General features: G+C 43.8%; 1 protein-coding gene across 2 annotated transcripts in view; it reads left to right on the top strand.

Annotated features, from left to right (window-relative positions):
• LOC131592794 (phospholipid-transporting ATPase ID-like) overlaps nucleotides 1–23,936 on the top strand; it is an 83,299-nt gene that overhangs the window by 9,772 nt on the left and 49,591 nt on the right. Inside the window, exons 1-3 of one of the 2 annotated variants that reach the window (XM_058864574.1) lie at nucleotides 1,941–2,811; nucleotides 9,687–9,765; nucleotides 21,409–21,467. In XM_058864574.1, the coding sequence (XP_058720557.1) occupies nucleotides 9,723–9,765; nucleotides 21,409–21,467 (102 nt within the window). In that variant the 5' untranslated portion in view covers nucleotides 1,941–2,811; nucleotides 9,687–9,722. Of the gene's footprint in view, nucleotides 1–1,940; nucleotides 2,812–9,686; nucleotides 9,766–21,408; nucleotides 21,468–23,936 lie in introns of those variants that run through there. The other variant, XM_058864575.1, reaches the window with a different exon arrangement.

The following is a 23,936-nucleotide window of genomic DNA, read 5'->3' as shown; positions in this document are numbered from 1 at the left end:
TCATAGTTGAAATGCTGCAAAGGCTGAAGGACTGGAGGTGATCCAGATAAACCTTGGATAAGGTCTTACTGGTATGCACTTAAATCCATCCCACCCTAGTTAGTCCTCTATGACTAGTCGGCATTGGGAAAGTGGAGGATTAAAAGGTGAAGGAGCATGGTATGGAGGAGGCACCTGGACATGAAGACAGCTTCTTTACTGGAAAAACTACAGACTTAACTTCTTCCCACCACTGTGGATCATGGCAAGTGACTGCTGCCCTGTTGCATCTGTCCAGCTGAATCTCTGCCCAAACCATGCTGGCTTCAGGGCACACCCAGACACCCTTTATACAGGAACTGAGATTTTGACAAGTCCCACTGCAGGCAGCAGTGCTCCCTCACATGTCTGAAAATCTGCAAAGGAGGATGCAAATCGTGTGCCGATTGGGAAGATGTTATCCAGGGAACAAAGTGTAAGGCAAGAGAACTGGGAGTTGAGTTCATAACCCTGAGTCACTCCTGCCCTTCTGAGTGCTTCCCTGTGTGTTAAGCTTCCCTGCATGAGTAGGTTCACTGGAGTCCACAAGGACTCCTCATAGCTGAGGGAAAAAGTCATGGCCAATGTATGTGAGGTGTATTTCAGTGCCAAGAAAAATCATAAAACAGCCGACTAAACTCTTAGCTATTTTAAATAAGACACAAGGTACAGTGACTTTATGGTTGGTCCCACTTGTGTGTCAAAGGAAGGAGACAAACCTAACTCTAGGAAGGAAGAAATTACTGTGGCTGAAGTCAAAGTGGTAACAAACAAGTATAAAGTCAGCAGCAAAGAAAGTAGGAGTAGCGTAGAATGACTCGTAATCAATCAACATATCAAAATGTCATGAAGAAAAGCAGATGAAAGTTATAAGAAGGAGGAAAACTCTAGAATGAGGCAAAACCAAGGGGTTCTCCAAATATGTAGAAGGACCGAAATTAATCCAGATCCTTGTAGTTTTGCTTGCAGGAAAAAATGTGATACTTGGGCTGTTGCTGTTGAAATGAGGTGTAGGTGGTGAGAAAATGAAAAATGGCTAGTGCAGGGGGAATTTCTTCTCCAGTTTGATGTTGTCAAGGTCATAATCATCTGAAAATGACCTGGATCTTCAGGAGATCAGTCCTATGTGGCACCTCCTATATCGGCTGTTTGTGTTTGTATGTTACAATTAGGAAGTCAATTCAGTGAGCATTGTCTCAAATTGGTGTAGCTTGGAATATCCCTGAAGTCACAGCAAAGGGCACAGACTTTTGTTCTTCTTTCAGAAATTGCTTATGGTGCTAGTGTCCTCTTCATTGTCACTCTGTTCCTCAACCTTCATGACCAGCACTGGAGCAGTACCACTGCAGCTTCCAAAGTCCTCCATACCTTTCCTCTTGACTACAGAGGATTTCATTTTGTAGAAAATACTCTGGCAAAGCCTTGATTCTTGTGTTACTATTATTAATCAGCTGATTAATGCATTCAAGTGGGTAGGTGTGAAATTAATTTTAACAGTGTTAATGAATTTCCCTGTAGGAAAACTCAGAAGTCGAAGGAAAAAGCCAGACACAAATACAGGTTAAAGTTTCTTGTGTTGTCACAATTCATGGAGATGCTCCTGGCAGGCATTACTGTGAACACGACTATGTAAAGAATATGGTGCCTTAAAAATACTTGCAATTCACAGGTATAGGGGAGCTAGAAGTGGATTGAAGTTGTGGTTGCCTCAGTTTTGGTCTGGAGATTAGAGCAGCTGGCAGGTGAAATGACAGGGCACTGGCATACAGGAGGGCACTGTACTGTGAAGGGTCCCACAGCTTGGGAGAAAAGGGGAACGTTTGGCTTGTTGAAGGTGGGAAAATGGGGTGGGAAGGTTGGAGGGCTCAAGAGAGTGCTGGGGGGCTCTCATGAGGAGGGTCAGTGCAGTCAGGGAGGTGTCCCAGAGGGCAAGGGAAGGTCATGCTCTCGGGATGAGCAAGCAATTTGGCGCCAAAGCAATCCTCTGGGTGGCTGGAGGAAGCTCTGTGGTTGAGTTATGCAATTGTGCTCTATGAGGCTTTTCTCTGCACAGTTTTTGCTACTCACAACTTTGGAAAGTGGGTGAGGTGGAGCCTTGGGATCAGCTTGTAGGACTGTGTCTCTGTGTTTAAGGAGTCCTGACCAGCTCCAGTGTTATGCACACAGAGAGAGGGGCTGCTGCTAGGAAATGGATCCCTTCCCAAGTTCATCCTTTTTGAAAGCAATTTGATATGTTTTACTCTTTTACTCACTTGCTTTCTTTTTGAAAGCTTCCGCGTCGGCAGGAGGTAGGTAGAGCGAGCAGCTGTTGCCTCTGGAGTTAATTTGGGCTCCCCAATTCTAGGTGCTGTGCTTTTCTGCTTTACTCTTTCACAGTTTGTAGCACTGAAGAGTTTTATTTTTAAGGGAGCTACTACACTCTCCCTCTCTACAGGAAACAGAATATAAAAAAAGAAAAGGGGAGGAAAAAAAAAAAAAAAGAATTCGGCAAGGAGCCAAGCCCAGTGACTGAAGTAAGAAGTAGGCAACTTGGAGTAAGTGTAGTTGCCGGGACATTGTATGTCAGAGCGAGTCAGCGACGGATTTTAAGGGTGCCGGAGAGGACACGCGATGCCCATCTCGCAGCGCAGATAAGGTTTGCGTCCTTAGGTGAATGTCCTGGCGCTGCCACTGCGAGCGAAGCTGTCGGTCTTGGGAGGGGATAAAGCTGCGTGTAAACGAGAAGAGAGGAGTGTACTGGAGTGCTATGGAGGGCAGCAACTTTGTTGCTGTGACTTTTACAAGCCTTCGAGGGTAAGATTTAATGCTTTCCTTCCGCTCTCTTGTTTTTCCTGCCAGGTTTTTTTGGGGAAAAAGGGGCAGAAACCCGTGGGGTTTTTTTTCAGACCCGAGAGTTTTGCGAAGCTTAATCAAAGCGCTCGGGGTTGAGCTTTTCCTACGGGCGAGCTGAGAGACGTCTGGGTGGAGTGAGCTGAGCTGTGCACGATTCCAAGCAGCAGCAGCAGCAGCAGCAGCCGCCCGGGGAAGCTGCTATTGTTTGTTTCAGAGGGATCAGACTGCGTTTCTCTTTGGGAACCCGCTCCGCCACAGCTGTTGATCCGTAACTTGAGCGTCGTCGCAACTAACTTACCCAGAGGAGCTGAATGCAGTTTTTTGACTGCCATCCTGGTGTCAGTTTAAAGAGTGTTTTAATGAAGACAGATGGAGGATGTTGGATCATTACTTGAAGACGTGGCAGATAACAGACTGAGCCTGTTTCCCAGCAATTACAGCTAATTGCATTGGCACATTGGAGTGTAGGGGTGGGAACGCAGAATTTCTTGGGTTTCTGTATGTATGGATTGGAAAAGCACCAGAAAATTACTGTAGGGCTTGCTCACCTCATCCAGGATACCTCTTCAGGTATGGAAAAAGCAGGGCGGTTTCAGGGATACTTTCAAACTCTTTACACGGAGTGAGTAGGTTTAAACGGGAGGCTACATTAGTCTTGTAAACCCTCATGCCAGGAGTGACCACTTACAGTGCCTTAAACTTATTCCAGGTTTTAATTCTGCCAAATCTGATTTCAGTTCTGAAAAAGAGTAGGTTTTGGATTCAAAACACACATTCTGGTTGTCCACCGTGCAGCTCACTTTCTGTGTTTGCAAAGCAGGGAGTGGTACAACACATGCTATTCCCTGTTTTGCTCTTGAGGTATTCAAACACAAGAGGATGTAAGGAGGGGTGGGGAAATGCAAATAGTAATAGTATTTCAGTGCTGAAAGATGATTAGTACTAATTACTTCTAATGGCTGAAATTATTTAGTCTGCTTTTGGTAGGGAAAAGCAAATCCACTGTTCTCTTTGGAACCAGAATTTGACAAATTTGACTGAAACAGTACAGCTGTAGCTCAAAGGGGTCCCTTGGCAAACATGCCTTTGTGTGGCACATGGCAAGGTCAGTTTGTGCCAGGCCTTTATGCTGCTCTTACCAGAGCCTTGGCAAACACTGCACTGTGGTGTCCTTCTTTTACAACACCTGTGAGTGGAGGTGACTGTCCAGCTCCAGCATATGATATGTGGCAACAAAGGCATGGATAAAACAGGGAATTTGAGGACCTGATGTATTTTAAATCCTTAGTATTTTCTCAGATATGCCCCTAAATCCACAAGTGTAAAGTGATACATGTTCAAAATTTAGGGACTGAGATCTTGTATTTAACATCGTTACCCCACTAAAAGCAATGAGCAGTGAAAACAGGAAGTTTTCAACCTTTTTTTGTCATGATGCTCAATGCTTGGGATCTATTGTCCCTTATGTTGCTATTGGCTGGATATTTAGTACTTCAGCCTGAAAAATAATAGAATTCTAGGATCAGTGTGTATTTGTGATCGTTACATCATCTAAACACAGATTTTAAAAACCCTAAACTTTTGTGCAAAAACTGACTTGACCTGAAAAGGTGAGTGGAAGCATGATACGTTTTCTGAATTTGTACCTGCACAGGGTTGTTTAAAATTTTTTTGTGTGTATACATACCACAAGATATTCGGTGGCAAACATGACTGGAGAAATCTTGTTCCTCTGACTGATTCCCCTCATTTATTGATGCTTGCTTCTCATCCTACAGCACAATTCACTGCCCCTCAGATCTGATATGACCACTGCTTGGGCAGGAATTTCAGTCTGTACTGAACTACACCCCATGATCTGGATTAAAATAACCCTTCCAAAAATGATTGTATTTAACATGGATCATTTCACAGAGTCTGGAAATTAAATGATAGGAGCAGAGACACCAAGTATATTCTAACTCATATTTATCATTGAATCTGATGTATCATATAGCTTTGTCCAGAGGAACAGGGCCAGGAAACAAGACATGTTTTCCATCCACAGCATCTGTTCTGCATTCATCCAATTGTGCTATGCCTTTTCTCATTCTGCCACTCAAGGCTGGTGGGAAATGCTTCCCTTCTCCCCCAGTTTGCAATACAGCCCTGAATGAACCTTTGCAAAGTCCACATGCTGTATCTCATTGCAACTTACCCCTCATACAGGAGGAGCTTTGCAATTGTGCTCTCAAGCCGAATCATTGAATGGTGGAATGGTCTGGGTTGGAAGGGACCTTAAATATCATCCTGTTCCAAATCCCCTGCCATGGGCAGGAACACATTTCACTAGACTGGATTGCTCAGAGCCCCATCCAGCCTGGCCATGAGCATTTCCAGGGATGGGGCACCCACAGCTTCTCTGGGCAGCCCATGCCAGTCTCTCACCACCTTCCCAGTAAAGAATTTCTTCCTAATATCTAATATAAGCCTGCTCTCTTTCAGTTTGAAGCCGTTCACTCTTGTCCTGGTATTACATGCCTTGCCAAAAGTACCTCTCAAGCTCTCTTGTAGCCTAAGAACTGAAATTTGCTCGAAGATCTCCCCAGAGCCTTCCCTTCTTCAGGCTGAACAGCCCCCACTCTCTCAGCCTGTCCTCACAGCAGAGGTGCTCCATCCCTCTGATCATCTTGGTGGCCTCCTCTGTGCTGGCTCCAGCAGGTCCCTGTCCCTCCTGTGCAGGGACCCCAGCTCTGGATGCTCCAGCTGGGTCTCAGCAGAGCAGAGGGGCAGAATCCCCTCCCTCCCCTGCTGCCCACGGGGCTCTGGATGCAGCCCAGGACACGTTTGGCTGTCTGGACTGAGTGCCATGGCCAGCCCATCTAAAGCTTCTCATCCACCAGCTCCCTCAAGCCCTTCTCCTCTGGTCTGCTTTCAAACCATTCTCTGCCCAGCCTGTACCTGGGATTGCCTCGATCCACCTCGCTTCTGTCTGTCTTAAATAAGGCAGAATTTAGTTTGTGAGAAAACATCACTTCCCTATTCAAGACCTGTCAAAGCAGGTTTTCATTGTGGATACTGAAATACCCAGAGCTCTTGATCAAACTGTCAGTAGTCATAAAGCAGGTAGATTGTCTTTGCAGACATGTAAGCAATGGAGAGACAGTTCATAGAGCTCTGTAGGTACAAAAGTGTTCTATGGTACGAGGGGATAATTTATTTGTAGCTTATACCCCCAATTCCCTGTAAGTGAGGAACTGGGAATTTGAACTTTAAATAATTTCTGCTATAGGTCCTGAAAACATGGGGAAGCAACATATGTCCTGTTAAGCTGAGGGGCTGGACCTCCATGAGTGCTCAAATACTCTGAGCCCCAGTTGATTATTGAACAGTGCAGAGTACCTGGGGCAAAAAGAAATGAAGAATATCCAAAACTAATTAAGTGGAAAATAGAACAACAACAAAGAGTCCAGAAGGGCTGACACAGGCTGTGGAAAGCAACTAGAAGAGATTGAAGCAGCACTTCACTTTGCCTGACCATAGCTGGTGCCAGGGAAAATTAACACAAACAGGAAATTGCCTTTTTTCTAACTATAGAATGTTTTTTTGTGTGTTTATGGGGTTTTAATTAATTCAGGAAAAGGACACCATGAAATTGTCCTACCAAAATTTAAGAAGTACTTAATGCCACACAACAAATGAAATATGAGAACTTTTCTTCCCCGATATTTTTTCTTCCCTGGAAAGCATAAAGAGAAATTAAAACTGTAATTAAAAAATAGATGTGATAGAGAGTGATTGGAGGCTGCTGACCCATCATTGCAAGTTCAGAAGGGAATCTGAATCCCAGATTTAAAAAGCAGGAAAATAAAAAAACCCAAAAAAACTGAAAAGGAGCATGAATTTTGATTAAATGTGAAATCTATGTGGAGAAAAAAATACCCTGAGGGAAGTTTTGATAAATACAGGTGCAAAGATGTTGGGCCATGCAGGTAGAATTAAGAGTCTAAAATAACCCAAGAAAAAAGACCTGGGGCTGAAAGGCAGGAAGAGCCAAGGTCAGCCAAGAGAGCACATCTGTCTGCACAAGCTGTGATAAGTGAGACAAACGGGAGCAGTACCTGTTGCTCCACCAAAGGGGACAACTTCATCATTACTTGCTTGTGTTTCTTTTCACACTGGCAGCTGGTGGTCAATGAACTCTTAGACTGAAAGCAGACACCTGGAAGTGTGACAGTGTACTGTCACAGAGGGAGTGTAAGCAGTCAGCACAGAAGCTACAGCCCTCATGAGAGTGGCTTTCCTTTGTAAAGAAGTATGGGGATTAGATGTGTCAATAACAAAGCAGTAAAGGAAGATATTTGCAATATTATGAAAATAAAGGGTACACCTCAATGCAACAGGGGTGTGTCCAGCCCTTAATGCCATCATCTGTGTGCCCATTGAATACTGACACATTTTCAAATTACATTGTGGTTTGGGCAAGTCAGGAACTGAGTTTTGCCTAGAGGATCAGGTCAGCTTGGGAAGGATTCATACATAACTCCTGGAATTTAACTAAGTGAGCAGGTACGCCAAGTGTGGAGGAAATGACATACTGGAGAGCTAATTGGTACAAATGGATGTGGCAAAGTTATCTCCCACTTCTGCCCTAAAAGGCAAAGTTATGTGGGAATTGAAAGCATATAAGGGTATTTGTGCTGGCCATGATGGTAACTTAAATTTACTGCTGAGTGAAGAAGTTCAATGCATGCAATCCTGATTTAATGCATTGAGAAGCTGTGGGAACTACACGCCTTCCATATAAAAACACTGTATTGTTTGTTTCAGTCTTTTTGTCATGCTGCAGTACCACCAGAAACCAGAGTTAAAAGAATCACAGTAATTAACAAAAGCCATGTGTTGGAGCTGAAGGAAGTTTCAGGTTTTTGTTTGGAAGACGTGAAAGTCTATTGTTTGTTTCATGTTATTACTGCTGAAAGAAAGCTTTTAACCACCTTCTCTTTTCTACTCCCCAAAAATATAAACATCCTTTTTTCACCCTCTGCTGAAATTATATGCCTTGTCAATTGAGTACACAGCTGGGAGAGGTTTGGTAGCTGGGGATTGTTTTTCTAAAATGTTTGGAAAATACAGGAAGATCCAGGGTTCATATGGATCATGTAATCATCAATATTCTGATTATAACCAGTTGACCTTTTGCATCTTTGTGCTGACAGTGAACAGTGGCTTTGTTTTTCTAAAATGTTTTGCAAATACAGCAACATCCAGAGTTCATATGGATCATGTAATCATCAATATTCTGATTACAGCCAGTCAACCTTTTGCATCCTTGTGCTGCCAGGATTACCAGATCAGTGATTATCAGATCTGTGGCTCCTGATGCTTCAGGAAATCTGAGGTCTTTACCTCTATGTGTGTGGGGAGTGTGTCTCTTCCCACCATCGTATGGGGAGCTCTCTGTCCTAGTTAGTAGGGTTTTTTAGGACATTATAGTAATTCTACAACATGGAAGAAATATGTTGAAAGTGGTAGACTGAGATCAGGGATAGAAAGTAAGTTTGGTCAGCAGGGTCGAGAAAGCTTTAGGTTCCGACATTGCATATTTTAACTTTAAGTGGTTTGGCTTCATGAGCAAAGAAATTCTGGGGAGAGGTGGTACCAAAGCATTTGTCATGATGAGCAGAAACAGTGGGATGAGTGAATAAAGAAAGGACATCTTCCAAGTAGAGTGGGGCACAGAGAAGCTCCCAAACCCTTCACTGAATTCAGATGCATACAACTGCAGCTGTTAAATATAGCTTTGCTGGAGCATCTGGAACAGAAGTTTGACATATGGATGGATTGTAGAGTTTTACTTAAAGTTTACATTTATTTTCTGCAAAGACGTGAAGCTCAAGCTTGCACTGGTGGTGTTGCATCAGGCTTGTATTTGGGCAGTGCCATAGTCTATGTTCTCATATGCATGCTTCCAAAATGTGACATATTTGCTATTCCTGTCTCCTTAGGCATTCTTGCTCTGCACAGATAGCACTGTGACTCTCTCAAGTGGCTCAGCCTGCTTCACTGACCACTTAAGCAACTGGTACAATGTTCCTGTTGATTCAGCTGCTGGTCACAGAGCAGTGTCAGCTTTTCTCATGTTCACAGATCCTCTAGGTTGTCAGCACCAACATCACCTTCAAATCCTTTAAATAAACTTGTCTGATGATTGGGACAGTGAAAATTTCACTACCAGCCAGTTTTGATGTGATTATTTTTAAGTTCTCAATTCCTCTGCTTATCAGGATATATTCAGGGCCTTAAATGCTTTTCTGGTGCCTGGCCTTAGCTTCTGAGTCAGGTAGTTTGCAGCCAGTGGGGGGGAAATTTTATTCTAGTCTTCCCCAAACATGCAGGATGACCAGCAGTGGACAACAGTGTGAGCCAGCACGTGTTGAGCAGAGGCGGATTTACAGGAAACCAGTGCTTCCCGCTGCTTCCTCCTCTTGAAGGAGGCTGGTCCTGCTCTGGGTAGACACGCAGTTCCTCGACCTTAAGTACAAGCTCTGGGTCTGTATTTCTCATTTTCATATAGCACCAATATAGTGGGAATATCCTTTTTAGTCTCTCTTCCACTGGGTCCTTCTTTGTGCAATGTCAGGAGATGAATTGATCAGCATGTCCAAAGTAAGGATGATGCACTGATGCAGTGAAGCCTGAAAACCTAAGATTGTTTTCTATTTTAATTCATTCTAGATGATAAACTGGCTGTTGGCCACAGTGCTTAGGAATTTGTTTCCTCTGTTTATTTGGCATAGTATTACATGTATGTGCTGCTGTATATGTTGTGAATTGCCTTTTCTTTTCTCTTGCAGAATTTCCATGGAGTTGGACTAAAATAAAGTTTTGGGATGTCTCTATTTGGATTAAAATTTGGAAAGAAGAAATTGAAAGGTGAGTGTGGTCTGGTAATGCCATTGTCAGGGGAGAGCAAAGGAACATAAATACAGCACATGTACAAGTTCTTGAGCTCCTGTTCGGGAGCATGTCTGGCCCAGAGCTGGTGTGGGAAGATACACTTTCTTTCCTTTTCCTGCATTTCATACTGCCTTGGAGGAGTGCTGCAGACTGGGTACCAGTGAATGGGGGCACATCTGCAGCAGGACCAGCTACAGAGTTTGTACTCTGTAGTGACACATGACTGCCTTGGGGAAGTTGGGTTTTGGTGGTTTTTTTATACAGGAATCCTTTGTGGGCGTGGGTGCATGAACAAGGCACAGTGCAAAGGCCTGATGCAGTCTTTGGATGATGAAATGTACTGGTGCATCTCAAATTCTGTGTTCAGCTTTGAGCCCCTCATAAGAAAGACTTTGAGGTGCTGGAGCATGTCAGAGAAGGGAAAAGAAGATGGCAAAGTGTCTAGAGCACAAGTCTTATAAGGAGCAGCTGAGGGAGGTGGGAGGTGTTTAACTTGGAGAAAAGGAGGCTCAGGGGAGACCTATATTGTTTTCTAAAACTACCTGGAAGGAAGCTGTAGTTAGGCAGGGATCAGTCTCCTTTCCCAGGTAACAAGCAACAGGACAAGAATAAATTGCCTCGATACACCAGGGGAAGTTCAGATTGGACGTTAAGAAAAATTTCTTCACAGAAGGGGTTTTCAAGCACTGGAACAGGCTGGCCATGGCAGTGGTGGAGTTACCATCTCTGGAGGTGTTAACAGATGTGTAGATGTGGCATTTAGGGACATGGTTTAGTGATGGAGTTGGCAGTGCTGGGTAAACAGTTGGATTTGCTGATCTTGGAGGTCTTTTCCAATCGAAACAATTGTATGTTTATGTTGTATGATTATATTTTATGATGGCAATGACCCAGATATTCCCTCCAATCAGAAACAGGAAGAAGAGTAAATTAGAGATGTGCACCCTGAGAGCACACATGTGTGCACCCTGAGAGACTCAGTGTGCAGTCTCTGGTTGGGGGTCCAGGTCTGCAGACATGGTGAAGAGGGAAAGTCTCTAGCCTTTCCTTTCAGGGTGGTCCTCTCTGTATTTGATGAATGCGGAATTACTGCCCTACTTGTATTTTGACAAGAAATTATTTTCCAATCTCTCTGAGCTCAGAGGACTGAACAGCTTTTTCCCAGGGGTTTATTTTTGCAATTGTGCTGCTATTTCCCCTTCCTGGACCAGGGCAGACTGTGAGCCCTGGTGTTAAGACAGGGGCATCCGTTTGCTTCTCTGACAGTCCCAGGAGAGGAGGTTGTGACTGCTCCCAGGGAAGGATCTCTGCCAGCCTCAGATTGTTTTTACCCCAACTTAGCTTGGCAGATGAGGGAGCACAGGTTTGTCTGTGAGCCACAGTCCACTCAGGGCACCCTCACGTGTAAAGCAGTAGCTGTTCAGATTATCAAAGAGATTCTGTTGCTGTATTAGGAAAGTGTTGTGTTTTGCCTGGGTCTGGGTTTTGGCAGGGAAAGGTTTGGCCCACTGCCCCCCTGCCGTCCCTGCCCCACCCTCAACCAAGTATTTGAGCAACTCAGATCTTCCTAGATAGAAATCCTGTATTTTATTGGGAAGAATAATTTCTTTTCACCTATGATCATCAGTTCAAAACCAATGAAGGCAAACTGGAAGAAGTTCAGAGGATAAAGGAAACAGGGGTGATCATGGAATGAGTAGCTTCCATAACAGGAAGCTGAGAGTGCTTTCTCCTCCTCTTGTGTTTTTAATTATTTTGCCTTGCACCCCCAAAGCTGTGATTGCTCCTTGCAAACATTTAGCTAGGTGTAAATGCCAGTGTTGAAGTGCTATTTTAATCCAAGAGTTTATAAGTCTTTGTGTTTGTAGAAGTCCAAAGGACTGTGCTGCCTGAGAGCAAGGAACATCACTTGTGCTTACTTTGGAGGGGCAGTACTGCTTGTGGAAAGACCAAATTTCTGTTCCAAAAACAAAGCTGGATGATGTTTAACCTTGCTGAAGGGGCATGCTCATGATATGACTTTTATTGGAGGGAATGGATTACCTCAGGCATCAGTTGCTGGACCTGGGATCAAGACTGCTCCCATGAGATCCAGCATTTCTCCTCAGCAAGGCATGGTTTCCACACGAGCTGAGGTGCAGGTGAAATATGATAGGTGTAGTTTAAGAGGAGAGGTTACATGGTCTTAAGTTTCTTGGAGATAAGGGTTGGCTTTTTATAGTCTCAAGGTCTTTACGGAAGTTATCAGGAGTGTAACTAAAACGCAGCTTGTGTTGACACACAGAGATGCCTGGAGGAAACCAGTTGCTGGATAATGTTGGTGAAGCTGTTCCAGCTGTTCCAGCTGAAGCAGGGAAGAACACCTCTTAGATAAGCAGCAGAGGTGTTTCTTTGGAAAAGGTGCCTGAGATCTTTTACTGTGAGGTTTAACCTACAGTGAACATGGGTGGAACAGAGAAGAAGGGGGGCACTTCTAGTTCATTGAGTGTGTGGAAGGTTGGAGATGGCTGATAATTGTGGAATATCTCTGTTCACTGGCTTCCTCCCATGGCAGTTTAGTTCAGCATTGGAGCTTTGTAACTCAAGGACAGGGATAGGCAGGTACTGTCCATGAAAAAATGGGAATAGAAAGTAGGGAGAATTCAACTACACAGATGGAAGAGCAGTCATAGCTGCAGTTTTGTCTCCATAAGGCCAGCCTCAGGACACAGTTGGAAGAGGAAGAAGAAGGTTATACATTGAGGTAGGGCTTTTGGAAAGCTCCTCTGGGTTTTCCTTCTTGCTGCTTACCAAGGCAGCTGGGCTTGGAGCAGTCAGGCAGCTCTTGGCAGCTCCTGAAGAAGGCAGCCCATGACAGGCCCTAGAGGACATGGAGTTCAGCTGCCTTCTGGGATCCCCATTCTGATTCAGTAGGAAATGTCTCACCACAGTAGATATTGAGTATGAAAAATGTATTTATTTTTACATAATTTCCCATGAGGGAAATAACTGTGAACTGAAAAACTTCTCAAAGTTTGTTTTAGAGCTGTATTTATTTTTATGATTTTTTTGCATCACTTCCTATCACAGTGCATTGCTGTTATTAATAACATGCAATTGTGTTTAATTGTGGTATTTACCAGCATGTCGAGGAGATACTGTTTTCTAGTAAAGGAAATTATCTGTGCCAGCCAGTCACTGTCAGACTGGTTTTCAAAATAAAAACAAAAGACTATTTCAGCTGGTTTTTTTTGGCATGCTAATACTAGTCAAAATATTGTTAACTACTATCAGAAATGAAACCAGGACACAGAGTGATACAAAATTCTAAACCAGCTGGGAGGGGGAGCGGGGGAAAGGGAAAGTCAGTTTTTTAAAATGAAGAACAGAGAACTTCCACTGCTAATTTATTTGAAAAATGTATATTTCATTGAATGTGGACTGAAGTGGACTGAAACAGATACGAAAATATGTATATGCTTCTTGAGAATAAATTTGTTGCCAGGTACTTTTGAGACATGATGAGTCCCCACCCCTGCCCAGAGCCAGGGCAGGTGGCTGAGACATTGCCAGGAGTCGGAAAGGAAGAAAAACCAGAACTGGTGTTATTGCAGGAGATGGGAAAAGGAAGATGTGAGTCAGCCTATGCCCCTTCCTAAAAAAATCTAAATGGGAATATTTTCAGGTTTAAGATTATCCAACACTTCTTCCACCTGTGCCCCGAGAGTACTATTTGGCTGCAAGTCAGTGACACACTGGGCAAATCTGGGGCATCCTTTTGCAGCTGTCTTTTCTTCTTTTTTATTATGGTGATAATATAGAATGCTGCTTTTAGAAAAGGGCATGGTCTATCACTGAATTTTATGTTATTATTAAAAATTTGCTAGACCTAAGGCAGGAAATATTTCCAGTTCACCCTCAGGGTTTTTTATTTCAGACCTTTCATCTGTTGTATGAAAATGGAGGTCAGTAACTCACTAAAGTGGGCCCTCTGTTCCAGTAACAAAATAATTTGGCTTTCTGTACCAGGGATATATGGAATGTTTTACCTGTGTGAGAAATTCCACTATGGATGGTGTTTGTTTGATGCTTAGCAGGAGGCTGAGCTCAATACCAGTCACCAAAGATACAGTCCATGGCCACAAAAGTGTATTTCTTATGTTTTATTTCTTCAGGAGGAAGGAAGATTCTTGTTTTTTTGAGGCAAAAAGACATAATAAATATATTTATTTAATAATGGAGGGACAGGAAGGATGAAATAGGGCTAAACCCATTGATGATGGTGTCCCTGTAAGGTCATGATTCATGCTTTTTCTAAATTAAATGCCTCACACTGAGCACAGTCTACTCCATTTCTGAGATGAAAATGCATGTGATTGCCAGCATAAATCTTCTCCAGGCAGGGCAGCCAGAGATTCTCCACAGAAGAGGGGGCATCTGCACATTAAAAATGTGTGGGTTTGTAGCAGAGAGTCCTGGAGAGCCCCTCCTGTGAGTCAATAAAAAACCACATTTGTTTACCAGGCAGCTGAATGTGTTCCTGCTCCGAGCTGGGCTTGGCTCTGACCTCCCTCTCCCCGTTTCCACCCCACTGGTTTCTCACTGCTGCTGCTGCCCCAGCCACGCTCACTGAACCCTGCCAGGCTCTGGCTGCAGTTCAGGGCAGGGATGGGCTTTGGTTTCGTGCTGCAGAGCAGCAGGTGTGCAGCACCGGTCGGGTTACAGCACGAGGGTGACACTCAGGTAAGGAGGGTCTGACAAATGTCCATGTCCCAGACTGGCAGTGAAATATAGATATTTAACCACTATGACCCTCAGTCATACTGCTCTTTGCTTTACCCATGCATCCTCTGATCCGTATGGGATGATGAACCCTTCATGTAAAGATCCCTGGCTTTGGTTTTGGATGATTCCAATGAGGCACTGCTGTGTTATGAATGTGAAATTCTGTGGTATCAGCGCTGTAAGAAATAATCCCATTTTCCTTACCCAAGTGAAAGGGACTCTACCTAGATACACTACCTGCAAATCAAGACACTTGTTGCATGGTTCTTTCACCCCAAATGAATGCAAGAAAGGGCAATTATTGCTTTAAGGTGCAAGGAGATTTTAGCTAATAGCTTGTATAATAACCTCCTAGGAGAAAAATGTTTTGGTTGCCTAACACAGTATATGATGACTTGCCCTCTTCCCATGGAGTTGCCTTTCACTGAAGACTGTAATTCTCAGTTTTTTTGAGGGGAGGATAGAGGTAGTGACTCACCATGGCTGTTTTCAGTCTCTTGTGCATATAGAGGAGCAGTCCAGCAAAGACCAGAAAACATGTCTGGGATTTGTCTGCCTATTAGGAGATGGCTGATCTCCTGGATGCTGGCTGAGGTGGCCATAGCTGAGAGGTGATACCAAAAGCTGGGCGACACGTGGTGATGAGGAGCCCAAAAGTAGGGACAACAAAAGTTAGGAGGGAGATGGAACAAGGGAGGTACATCATGAGGTGTGTGACTAGAGGGGTCTTCTGGGACTGCTTACAGCCTGTTGCAGAAGAGACCTGAGTCACAGCCCTAGTATGGTCAGTTCCCTTGGAACCAGGACAATCTGTTACAGCTTTCGCAACTTGGTAAGGATAATAGCTTTGCTAAGAACAACTCTGTAAGGGAAGCTGGGAAGATGAGTCCAGCTCCTGGATGCCACTCTTTGTAGCTAGTCCAGGACAGAGTTTTTGTTCTTGAGGTCACTTGTTTAAAGGGTGGAGGAGAGATTATTATTTTTACAGAGTTTATGCTGTCTCTGTTCTGTTGTCAGGGTTAGTTACGCAGGCACTCCCCTAATTGGGCTGTGTTCATTTTGTGCATGAAGTATCAGTGCCTAGTTTGTATAGGACTTGGCAAAACCAGGCAGATCTTAACCTCCCATTTCTTGGAGCCACAAGACCCAAGATCCACAAAATTTTTCCAATACCCCATTGAAAGCACTTCTCTTGGCAAATGCTCCTTAGCATAAACCAGAAACAAATTTCCAGGCTGTCTGACCAGATATTGAATCTAACCTTTTGCAGGACTTTTCCATGCAGCAGTCTTAAAGTAAGAAGGCTGGTGGAATGGCCAGATACATTTATAGCTGATTTTTTGGCAGGGGTTTAATTTTATTGAATGCAGATGTTATTCTGAGGTTTAGCTTCTAAAACTGTCTGCCTGAGAAAACAGGCACTTTCCCAGTGACTTGGTCTGAGTGGTTAGACCAAGAACTGGGCACTAAGCCATATTTATGTACGCCGAGTTTCCACTGATTAATAATTTAAAATAGTTTTCAGTGGCAGTGAAATGATAACTTGGAGCACAAATACCATTCCTTCTTTCCAGTGAATGCAATTTGCAGAAGCAGAACATTTGACTTAGTTAGAGATATATTAAAAAGTTTCAAGAAATGAAAAACTTCTCATCTGATATTTGTACAGCTTCCCCCTCCCTTTTTCCTCATTGCTTTTCAGAATCAACAGGGCATGATAAGGCACGCATGCTTGGATCTACAGCCAAAAACCCCTGAGTTATGGTTTCCAGGCAAAGCTGGTGTAATGCTTGACTTTTCCTAATTTTTTGTTTATTATAATCATCCAAGAGTCTTCTTTTCTGTCCAGACTGTTCCAGAAACAAAAGAGAGCTACGTGGTTTATGATGGTGGAGAACTGCTAGATTAGGAGGCACAGCAGCAGGACCTCACAGTCCTCAGCTGGTAAAAGCCACTGAGGCAGTGTTGCCCTGTGCATGTGGTCAGAGTGGTTCTCCTTTGGTGTAGCCAGAGGACAGGAAGTTCTCCTTGATGATGTTATTAGATAGGGTCTCTGTGAAATTTATTGTGGTTTTTCTTGATTTAGCCAAACGTATTGGCTGTTGCCCAGCAGGAAAAGTTAAATTCTAGCCACTATAAATTAGCCTCATATTTTGGCCTTTAGGGACACTGCCTCTGAGAGGGATGGATGGCTATGGCAGCCAAAGGCTCCATTCAGTTTTGAACCAGGTTCACAGTTACCTGGGGCCTTAAGAAAGGGGTTATCACACAAAACCTGCCCCTGGGTGCTGTATGGGAGTGCAGTGCCTTGATTTTCATTTCTGTTCTGTTCCATGTCCTACTGCCTCATGTTTCTATGCCATCCCAGAGCTGTTTGCTGCCATTAATGTTTCTCACATAAATGCCATTTGGAGAGTACATCTCTCGGTGTTCTGAGAGGCTTCTTTCCACACTGGGGCACATACAAGTGTCAGCTTTTTTCTAACAGCATTTGAGACTTGAGTTCAAATCCGTGTGTCAAGTGGCTCATCCCTGACTGCAAATACCCTGGGGGCAACCTGAGAAAGGGGATGGCTTCTTGCTCCCCCAGTGTGCCCTGGGAAGAGCAAAGGAGCTCAGGGCATGTTCAACTGTTGCCTGCAGCACTTGGATTTCCTTTTCTGCATACAAAACAGAAAGCCGCTAAGGACTTCAGAAGCTGTCTGTGACACCGAGGCTCTCTAAAGCTTTGTCATCTGTTCCTATTTACATTAACACCATTTATCTTTTCTGTGGCATTTCTTCCAGGACCAGACTTGGAGCCCCTGAGGAGGGGATAAGGGTAGCACTTACTGTATAGCAGGAAACAGGCAAGGGTTGGGAAGTTCTGTTTTTAACAAATAACTTTATCTTTCATCAGCTTTGAGAATACTGTTGCTCTCAGGAAAATTCCTGACACAATAGTTGAAGCCCATCAAGTCTGGACCTCTTGAGCTCTGCTTCTCTTTTCCTCTGGGACACCAGATAAGTGACTGTGATCCCTTGGTACTTTGTTCTACCTATTGTGAAGATAAGAAAAAATTGTCCGAGGAAAGCCGTGAAGGATTAAGCACTTTAAAGGTATTGAATGAAGAAGCCCTGTGGCTGATCTGAATCATCCATTTGGGGCGGATGGCAGGTGATTTCAAAATGACTGATACTGTTAGATGTTCGAGAAGAAGGAGAAAAGCACATTTTTCTAACATGGATTTACATTAGTGATTAGAGGGCTTGATGGAAACAGCCAACAGAGAGAGACCAAAAAATGGCGATCTGAAAAAGGGCTTAAAAATTAGGGATGCTGTGTATTTCAGGGTCATTGAAGGAAAAGGAGAAAGGCTAGCTCATCCATGCACTGAATAGCTTAGACTCTTGCTAATGCAAGAGTGAGCAAACAGGAAGAACTAGATGTCTTAACACATCATTAATAGGTGTAACAGACACGTGCTGTGATAACTCATGAGGCTGGAATATTAATAGAAAAGAATAAAGTAACTCGGTATGGTTAACAGAAGTTTTCCTTTTATGATTGCATGGTCTGAAAAGCATCTTGAAGAAAGAGACAAGCAAATTGCAGATCTCTTTTGTAATGCTACAAGGTAATGAGCAGGCATAGCAAACCAAGAAGTCTTTTCTGGGAAAAAAAAATAAAAATACAGTTTTCTGAGAGGCAGGACATGGTGGTAAATGAAGAATTCTGTCTCTGCAGAGGCAGGGTTGGAGAGAAGTGTAGAGGAATACAACCTACTCAGCTGGCTCAGAGTTTTGGTGCAGAGGTGGGTAATTTTTTGGAGAGGAAAGGAGGTTGTTTCAGAAGTGATTCCCTCCCGAACAGAGGGAATGGGAGGAGTTGGCTGGTCCTCTGAAAGCTGTAGGGAGTGTAAACAGGAATAGTTATGAAATGATGCAATGATACTTAGGAAAAAATGACAATATCAAATTGTTTAACATTGACTTCAATAAATATGAAGAACTAATAGCTGAGACCTCGTGGGAAGGAATCCTGGGGTGGAGGCAGAATTAGAGCTGTCATTTCCTTAAATAATTGATATTAAGGGCACATATATTATTAATTTATATTAAGGGCACATATATTATTAATTGATATTAAGGGCACATGTATAAGTTATCAACTTTCAGAGAAAGGCTCAGAAGGGTAAGTGAAATGGTGAAATCAGAAGCTCCCCATTTGCTTCAGACAAAAGAAGGATGCATCTACAAGGTGGAAACCAGCTTGTTTTATCCAGCACAAACAGTGCGACAAAGACTCAAAGTGAGAAAAGGCTATCAAGGACATAAAGGGCAATAAAAGTTGTTCTGTAAGAGTTGGGTTCTCTGGGGAGGCTCAGTGTAAAAAGCCTAGCAAATAAAGGTAAGAAATCAGAGGGGTTTTGTTGTGGTGTGCCTTTTTTTTTTTTTTTTTTTACCCTCTAGACATCTAACATAATACTTGCCAAAAGCAGAGGACAAAGAGGTAGGTTTTGGGCTGGAATAGAGAGAATGGGTTGACTGGGTAAGGTAAAGCATGCCCTGGAGCAGTTCTGCCTTTGAGAGTCTGGCTCACAGGCAGGCAAAGCTCAGAAGACTGCGAAGAGAGCAAGCACAACATCCTATCTTGAAACGGGGAAAAAGAAAAGCTGAACAATTATAGATGTATTGGTTTCACTTGAGTAAAGGTTAAAACAATACAGCAAACCACTTCAAAGTAACTAGGAGTGTGTGTGTGGGGAAGAGATGATTAACAGTCAGCAGTCCCAAAAAACTGCATCAAACCAAAATTAATTCTGTTTTAGTGGTAGCTGGAGGGCTATTGAAAAAGCCTCAGATAGTTTCCATGTATCTTGGCTGTCACTTGTAGCATTTTTACAAGTAAACTGGAGATACATGCTTGATAAAATCACAAAACAGTGAGTGCCAGATTTTTCAGAAAAAAAAAGAGACATTAACAATAGATATTGACGACTGATTAGGAAACTTGAAAGATTCATCAGGGTATATCCCATCCTGAGTCTAGTATTCAATATTTACTTCTTCATCTTGGCTGACAGAATAAAGAACACAGTACATCTGTGAATAGCACCATGCTGGCGGGAGCTACAAGCACACTGAAATAGGATTAGAATTGACTAGTTGGAGAAATAGTCTGAAAGAATTTGGATGCAGTTCAGCAAGGACAAATGAAAGATTTGCATTGCCTGATGAGGCATCTGGCTCTGCCAGAAAGGATCTGCCAAAATGGATCATATTCTGTGAAGCCATCCTCTGTGTGCTGGTGGTGCATAAGGATATTACTTTAAATTACTCCTGGGTGAATTCTTGTGCACAATATGCATTATCTGCAAGGAAAGTTGCATGTCCCTCGTGCCCTGGCTAGCTTTGGTAAGGCCTCAGCTGCAACCCATGGCCCATTTTGGGCATCAATTCAGAATGGGCTGAACTAGCTGGGAAGCCCACTGGAGAGCACCAAGAGTGGTGCTTCTATGGATGGATTAATGCATAGGTGACTGAAGAAACGGGAGCTGCTCACCCTTGGGAAGGCCAGTGTACGACATAACAGCCCTCAGTATGTAGTGAACTTGGAATCACATGATCATAGAATGCTTGCACAGAACAGCTCCAAGAACCACACCTCATGCCTGAGAGCACTGTCCAAATGCTTCTCGAACTCTGTCAGGCTTGCTGCTGTGACCACTTTCTTGGAGAGCTGTTCCAGTGCCCAACCACTCTCTGGGGAAGAGCCTCTTCCTGATATCCAACCTAAACTTCCCCTGACACAACTTCAGGCCATTCCCTCTGGTCCTGTCACTGGGCACCCAGGGGGAGATCAGTGCCTGCCCCTCCTCTTCCCCTCCTGAGGAAGCTGTGGACAGTGATGGGGTCTCCCCTCAGTCTCCTCTCCAGGCTGAGCAGACCAAGTGACCACAGCTGCTCCTCATATGGCTTCCCCTCCAGTCTCTTCATCATCCAAATGACCATCCTTTGGTCTCTTTATAATAGCTTTTATACCTTTTGTATACTGTGGTGCCCAAAACGGCACACAGGACTTGAGGTGAGGCTGCATCAGTGTAGAGCAGTGGGACAATCCCCTCCCTCAACTGTCTGTACTCTGCATGCTTGGCAAGCAGCACAATGAACTTAGGGGAAGCAGAAAAACACCCTTAATCTTCCCAGGAGAAGACAAAACTTCTTGAAATTGAAGTTTTATGTTAGATAATGCAGGGAAAAACTGCCCTAGGGAAAGGAAACTTCAGTCCTGGAATAGGCAATTGAAAAATAGTCACCGCTGGAGCTTTCTATTGTCATTTTTGGGGAAGAGAGGCAAGACCCTGCCTTGAGGAAAAGGACACATTTGATGACCTTTTGATACCTTTCCAGTAATTTTGGTTTCATGGTAGCTGTGGTGATGGTGTCCTATCAGTGGGATGATGATCAGAAATGCACCTGTACTGGAAGAAGGGCACTGGCTGTAGGCTGATGGCAACAGCTCCAGAGACTTCAGGGGGAAGAGAAGGAGCAGGGCAGGAAGAGTGAGCACCACTAGTTGGGAACTCCTACCGAGAAATTGAACAACCTGACCAGGCACTGGCATTGCAGTGAGTGGTGGGTAGAGGAGACTTGTTACATGGTGTTAAGAGTGTCATGGTACCAGTCCACAATGCAGCCCCACAGGTGTCACCAGCTACCCCAGGTCATGACACAGGGCTGCTGGCCAGGGGTTCTGATTCACTATGTCACTCCCTTCTCACAGCTATGCTTGCCCTTTCTGATGCTTCATTCACATCTGTATTGACTTTGCTTATGCTCAAGCATGATTGATGTGTTTCCTTTTCTTTGCAGAGGAAGAGAGACAACTTCAAGCTAACAACCGGGATTTTAATCTGCAGTTCGAATATGCTGTAAGTAACCAGCGTGTGTTGTTTCATGCAGATGTAGTCACAGATGTAGCTGCATCTGCTTCATGTCTCAAGTGTTTCAAAGGGGTGAACAGAACTGCATGCCAGCTATGGCTCTGCAAACCAGGCAAACACAAGCCACATGAACCATCAGAGGTGGATTATTGCTGAGTCAGCCTGAAAAATGGGCAGTTGAAGGAGATCAGATTCTGGAAAAGCATGACACAGTGACTTTGCACACTTCCAGAAAATTATTCGTGAGTCAAAGTATTTGCAGGATCAGGCTCCAAGGCCTTTTAATAATGGAGTTTTCTGTGGAAATTTGTCTCCATTTAAAGTAAAACATGAAAGGAAATGTGTCAGTTCCTCAGCTTTTGCAGTGAAATCATCTCTGTCAGGAAGTTTTTGAATCTGGCCCTTGTGGCTTTCTGCCAACTTTTCTTCAGGATTCTTAACAACCTACTTAAGTTCACTTTGTGCGGTGAAATCTGTGATTCCAAAGTGTGCCTTGACACAGGCTGGCTATGTCCCAGGTTTGCCAGGCTAATTCACCTGGGAGCCCCTGGGCAACTTGATTTCCAAACCTTTTCTGATGCTGTGTGGGGAGGAGAGCTAGCTCAGCCACTAGATCCATCCTGCCTGCCTGCAGGGACATCCCCTCTGTGGGGCCTGAAGCTGCATTCTTTCAAAGTGTTTGCAGCTGCCAGTTAATACCAAAGTGAATTTTGTGAATTTTTGTCCTTTGAATATCTGAATTCCAGTGGTGAAATTAATCATTCAGTTATTCGGGAGCCTGTGTTTTGGTTTAGGAACATCACAAATATTTTCTTGGCAAGAGGTGAAAAAACTAAGCATTTTAGAACACACTAATTTCTTGTGATGGAGACAGTCTGACTTGCCACCAGGTTTGACTGATGGCAACATGGTGCTTTTCAGTGGTCACTTTTCACCCACAAACTATACAACATGGGTTAGAGAGTCCCAGGGTCCAGAGCTGCTGCATGTGTCCTGCATATGAAATGCACAGAAGTTAATATATGTGAAGTACTATGCAGAATGAATGTCTTATCAAGACTAGTGACTTGCACACAACCTGTCTGTAGCCTGCTGGGGTGGGTATTGCCACTACATCTGATTTTGTCATCTTCCACTGAATTATTACTAAGTGCAGTAGCGGGACAAGAAAGTAAGAGGGAGATGGGCAGTTACGTCAGGGTAGAGGGAACAAGCAACTCTTCTGGTTCCACACCTAATTCTTTGAAAAGCCATTCAGAAAACTGACTTTGCATGACACTGCTTCCCAGCTGACTGCCTGATTGTGCCCAAGGGTTTGCAAATAGGCATAATTAAGTAGAGACTGTAAGAACACTTCAGAATTTCCATAGGTCTGTGATTAGGTGATAAAGTGAATGCAGCCAAAAAGCCAGCTCAGTATAATATGTTAAAACTTGGCAGTGAGTTTTGGTAATCATGCCCCTCATTTTAGTCAGCTATGGCTCATGATTTCTGGAGTCCTGTGTAGACTGAGGCTTAGGAAATCCAGGAAACTGCCCAAAAAGAGCCAAGCCTCCAAGTGGTGAGTGGATGGTGAGGTACTAACAGACTTTAGGTGGTGATGCAAGAACTGCCCTAACTGTACAGGGCTGCACATCATGTTCTGGGCTGCTTATTTCCAGTAAGTCCTCAGAAAAGTTCAGTTTATTAACCCCACATTACTATGGTGTATGAAAAGAATTAACCTTGCTCATGTATTACTTCAGATCCCATGCTATAGTTTGCTGATGAATGTGGAAATGACAAAAAGGGAGATAGTCTCCTGGCATCCTCCCATAACATATCCATGATGCTCCTGAAAGTTTACTCTTCCAGGCAAGGGTTAAATTTGGGTACCTTCCTCACATTCAGATTTGCCTCATTATGGTGGGGTTGCACTGCTAAGCACCAGGATGTGGTTTAGGGGGAAGGACCACTAAAATCCGAAGGAAACCAGCCAATACAACAAAGCTTTAAAAGTATTTTAGACAGTGAAAGTTGTAGGAGTGAGATTCAGATTTTTTAGTAACTTAAGGCCGCATTAGCCATAAAACCTATAGAACTGGTTCTTGTAACAAAGCTAGGCCAGACGGCAAATGTTTCTTTAGGGCGAGGCAGTTGCTGAGAAAGGCCAATAAGGAAAAAGAAAGGGAAATGCAAACCTAGGTATTGTGTATTGACTTACTGCTGAGGCCAGGCTTTATGTCCCACCTGGTGTGGAGATTTGAGCCTTTCACTAAACGGCCAGTTTCTATTATGTAGACACAGATCAAAGGTATAGAGGTGTTTTGTCCTTCCTTATCACAGCGAGAACAGGGAAGTGGGAAAGTACAACCAGAGGTGGGTGTGTTGTCCCTGAATACCCCTATTCCTGGTGGGACATTGTCCCTTGCCCGGTGCAAAGTCTCCAGGATATCTGTGAGGGGAGAAGAGAGGAAG

Source organism: Poecile atricapillus, chromosome Z (assembly GCF_030490865.1).
Source record: "Poecile atricapillus isolate bPoeAtr1 chromosome Z, bPoeAtr1.hap1, whole genome shotgun sequence".
NCBI classification, from domain to species: Eukaryota; Metazoa; Chordata; class Aves; order Passeriformes; family Paridae; genus Poecile; species Poecile atricapillus.
This window is presented reverse-complemented; position numbering and strand designations above follow the sequence as displayed.